This window comes from Suillus bovinus (assembly GCF_016758785.1).
Source record: "Suillus bovinus strain UH-Sbo-P2 chromosome Unknown EDB93scaffold_151, whole genome shotgun sequence".
Taxonomy (NCBI): Eukaryota; Fungi; Basidiomycota; class Agaricomycetes; order Boletales; family Suillaceae; genus Suillus; species Suillus bovinus.
The window spans coordinates 53,322-56,688 of record NW_024542207.1 but is presented as its reverse complement, the minus strand read 5'-3'; the positions used below and the strand labels follow the sequence as shown (position 1 = coordinate 56,688).

The following is a 3,367-nucleotide window of genomic DNA, read 5'->3' as shown; positions in this document are numbered from 1 at the left end:
CTCCAGCAAATTCCTCTGACCTCGGATGGTGCAGAGGCAAATTCCATCTCACTGGGAAAACTATCGCATATGCCATCTGCAGCTGTCATTGTACTTATCCTCCGACATATGCACCAGGCTCTACGACTGCAAGATACCCTAAACGTTGCATTCATTGTCCTACACCCGGGACCAAATGTGGTGATGCTTTACTTGTTGGCCCTGAAGGAGAACACCGTCCAAAGAAAACTTTCATGTATCACGACTTCAAAGACTATCTTTCTGGCCTCCTCTCTCGTAGAGATGTAGAAGCCATGATGGATGAAGCGTGTGATGATCTCATGGACTCCATTAATTCTCCTCTTCCGCCCTTTGTCAAAAATCCATTTGAAGCCCAATTCCTCCGTCATTTGGCGGCCCGAAGCCTGACACACTTTTTATCAACAGAGGAGAAGAAGGACGTTATGCCTTCGCCCTTCACGTGGATTTCTTCAATCCTGAAGGGATGAATGTGTGGGGACCTAGTACGTCCTGCGGAATTATCTCCATGGCATGCTTGAATCTGCCTTTGGATATCAGATATAAGCCAGAGAACATGTATCTTGCAGGTATTATCCCAGGTCCGAAGCAGCCGTCTTTGGAAAATCTCAATCACTACATCCGACCACTCATGAATGATTTGGTAGACGCATGGGAGCACGGCATCAAGTTTTCAAAAACTGCGTGTTACCCCAATGGTCGTCTAACTCGTAGTGCTGTTGCCCTTGTCGTCTGTGATCTTCCTGCTGCTCGCCATCTCTCATGTCTGGCTGGAGTCAGCAGTCATTTCTACTGCAGCACATGTGATTGCTATCACAAATCTACTTATGGAAGAGTAGACTTCGAGAATTGGACACCTCGTGATAGAGACAAACTCCGAGCATATGCTGAGCAGTGGAGAGATGCTGCTACATTCGCTGAACGTGAAGCACTGTTCAAGGCTCATGGTGTGCATTATTCCGAGCTCTGGCGTCTACCGTACTGGGACCCCTCCCGGCAGCTCGTCATTGATCCGATGCATTGTCTATTGGAAGGTTTGGTTCCTCACCATACTCGTAATCTGCTCGGTTTGACTTCGAAGTCAACCGCTTCGGCCTCTACCCCTCGCGCGTTTTCGTACGACTTTGGCGAAGTACCTTCTGGGACGATGACGACAAAGGAAATGACACAGGTATCTACGATCCAGGCCCTCCTTCTTTCCCAGATGACTATTCCCAATGAAGAGGCCTGCTTTAACAAGCTGAAAGACTCTCTGTTCCACAAGAATATCGGACCGCTGAAGTATATCTGTAATAACTTGGGCTGTATGCCACAGAAAACTGGTAGAACGTTCAAGATAGATTATGTCAAAGCTCTTCTCGAGTGGGTAAGTTCTTCGTCATTGTGTTACTGTCTCAAATTTCTTAATGATTATTCACAGCGCCATGGAAAACCTTTAACCGCTCCCATAGAAGAACCTCAGTTTGGGACAGCAGAAGTACTTGGACGCATTCGCGACGTCATCCGAGATGCATCTGTCCCCACTTGGCTTGGTTCAGTCCCCAGTGATTTTGGAGATGCATCTGCTGGGACGCTTAAAGCTGATGAGTGGCGATCACTTATCACAGTCTATCTTCCCATTGCTCTTGTGAGCTTGTGGGGTGCCGGTACCTCTCATGCTTCCGATGAACTTTCTGTGCACCTCAGAAGTGTTCTTGATCACACTATGGAACTAGTGTGCGCGGTGTATCTTGCATGCGCACGAACTATGACAACAAGAAGAGCAAACACCTACCGCTCGTATATCTCTGGCTATGTCGGAAAGTTGAAGGAGATCCATCCTACCTTCTCTCTCCGCCCAAATCACCATGCGTCTTTCCACTTATATGACTTTTTGCTCCTATTCGGACCCGCTCACTCGTGGTGGTGTTTCCCTTTCGAATGTCTGATTGGCATACTCCAACGCCTTCCCGTTAATCACAAATTTGGTCGGTCCTTGTCAGAATACTGAACGAGCAAAATGGGCTAATATTTTTTTCAGGGGAGCTCGAGAACACAATGCTGCGTTCATACATCAAGGCTGCTAGGCTTCACCGTTGGCTCGCTCGAACAGATTGTCCGCCCGCTATCCAAGAGTGCAGGGCTCTGTTTGATAAAGTATATGCCCCAAAGGGTGCTCCGGATCCCAGCCAAGAGCTTGCCGAAGACCCTATGGATGATATTGTCCAGGTTCCTGACTCGGCAATGACCAGTACGGTGCCTGAGGATCTATATGCCCTCATCAGGCGACGAACAGCAGTATTGTGCGCCTCGCTAAAGTTTGATGGTATTGTTTACTGCAGGGCATCTACGCACATGGGGAACAGCCAGATTTTTTTCTATCCCAACGGAGATAAATCATTGACTCCTGTCGCCGCTAGCATCAAATATATCTATGGTACGCTGACAGGAGAAATGTTGTTTGCTGTACAGCGACATCTCCCATTAGACAACAGCCGTACTATCGACCCCTTCTCGATGTATCCCGATTTTCCAGCCAAATTGTACTCGACCAACTTCCAGAGTCGTCTCGAAAAAGCCAAGGTGTCCTGGGTAGTCAGTCACTTCGCGCGGTGGGCGGTTTCTGACAGTCATATAGTGATTCTTTCTGTATCTCGTGATTGACGGTAAGTCATTCAACCAAACTCTCTTATTGATATTGACAAGATAATCAGCCTCCTCCGTGCTTCCGTTTGGCTGCCTCTCCATCTGTTCCTGTTTTTTCTCATTCACACTCATGAAATTTACATAGTTTTCTTGTTTTATGCTACGTATAAGAATTGCCTTGTTATGCTACAAAACTGTAGCTAGTACCTGATAACAATAAAATGCCTTTGAGGTAACGAATCCGGGTGGTGAGCGGGCTACGATTGTGTGATGATCGGGCGATTTATATTGTCTCTGGACAAAACTTCAAGTTTTGTCTTCGCATTTCGTCACAGGCATAAACTTCAAATTTTCAGGGCATCTTAATTGTTGGACAATACTTCATACATAAGCAGGCGTATGATCACGTCCCAAACTTCACGTTTTGTCCAACATTTTAGGCTAGAATTGAACTTCAAAGTTGAGCACACGCAAAAATTCAGATTAAATTTCTTATTGTTATTGACATATGGTCAGTGGGGATACGGTTGCCGATGTTTCAAATTTTGTATTTAAAAGAAAACACTGCCAAAATTTGAAGTTATCTCTCCATCTTTATGTCAGTTTAAACTTCAAATGCTTTCTTCACATTTTGTACTACATATAAACCACTGCTAAATATTGATAACCCCGATGTGTATGCCGATCTGATTGTTTAGATGGTGGAATACCAAAAGCAAATTTC

General features: G+C 45.7%; 1 protein-coding gene across 1 annotated transcript; it reads left to right on the top strand.

Annotated features, from left to right (window-relative positions):
* Positions 1 to 2,055: 2,055 nt before the first annotated feature.
* EDB93DRAFT_1096558 (uncharacterized protein) lies at positions 2,056 to 2,661 on the top strand (the record flags this gene model as incomplete). Its single annotated transcript, XM_041446797.1, has 2 exons — positions 2,056 to 2,220; positions 2,317 to 2,661. 2 exons carry the CDS (start codon positions 2,056 to 2,058, stop codon positions 2,659 to 2,661), a joined length of 510 nt encoding a protein of 169 aa, XP_041301005.1.
* Between the last annotated feature and the right edge of the window lie 706 nt (positions 2,662 to 3,367).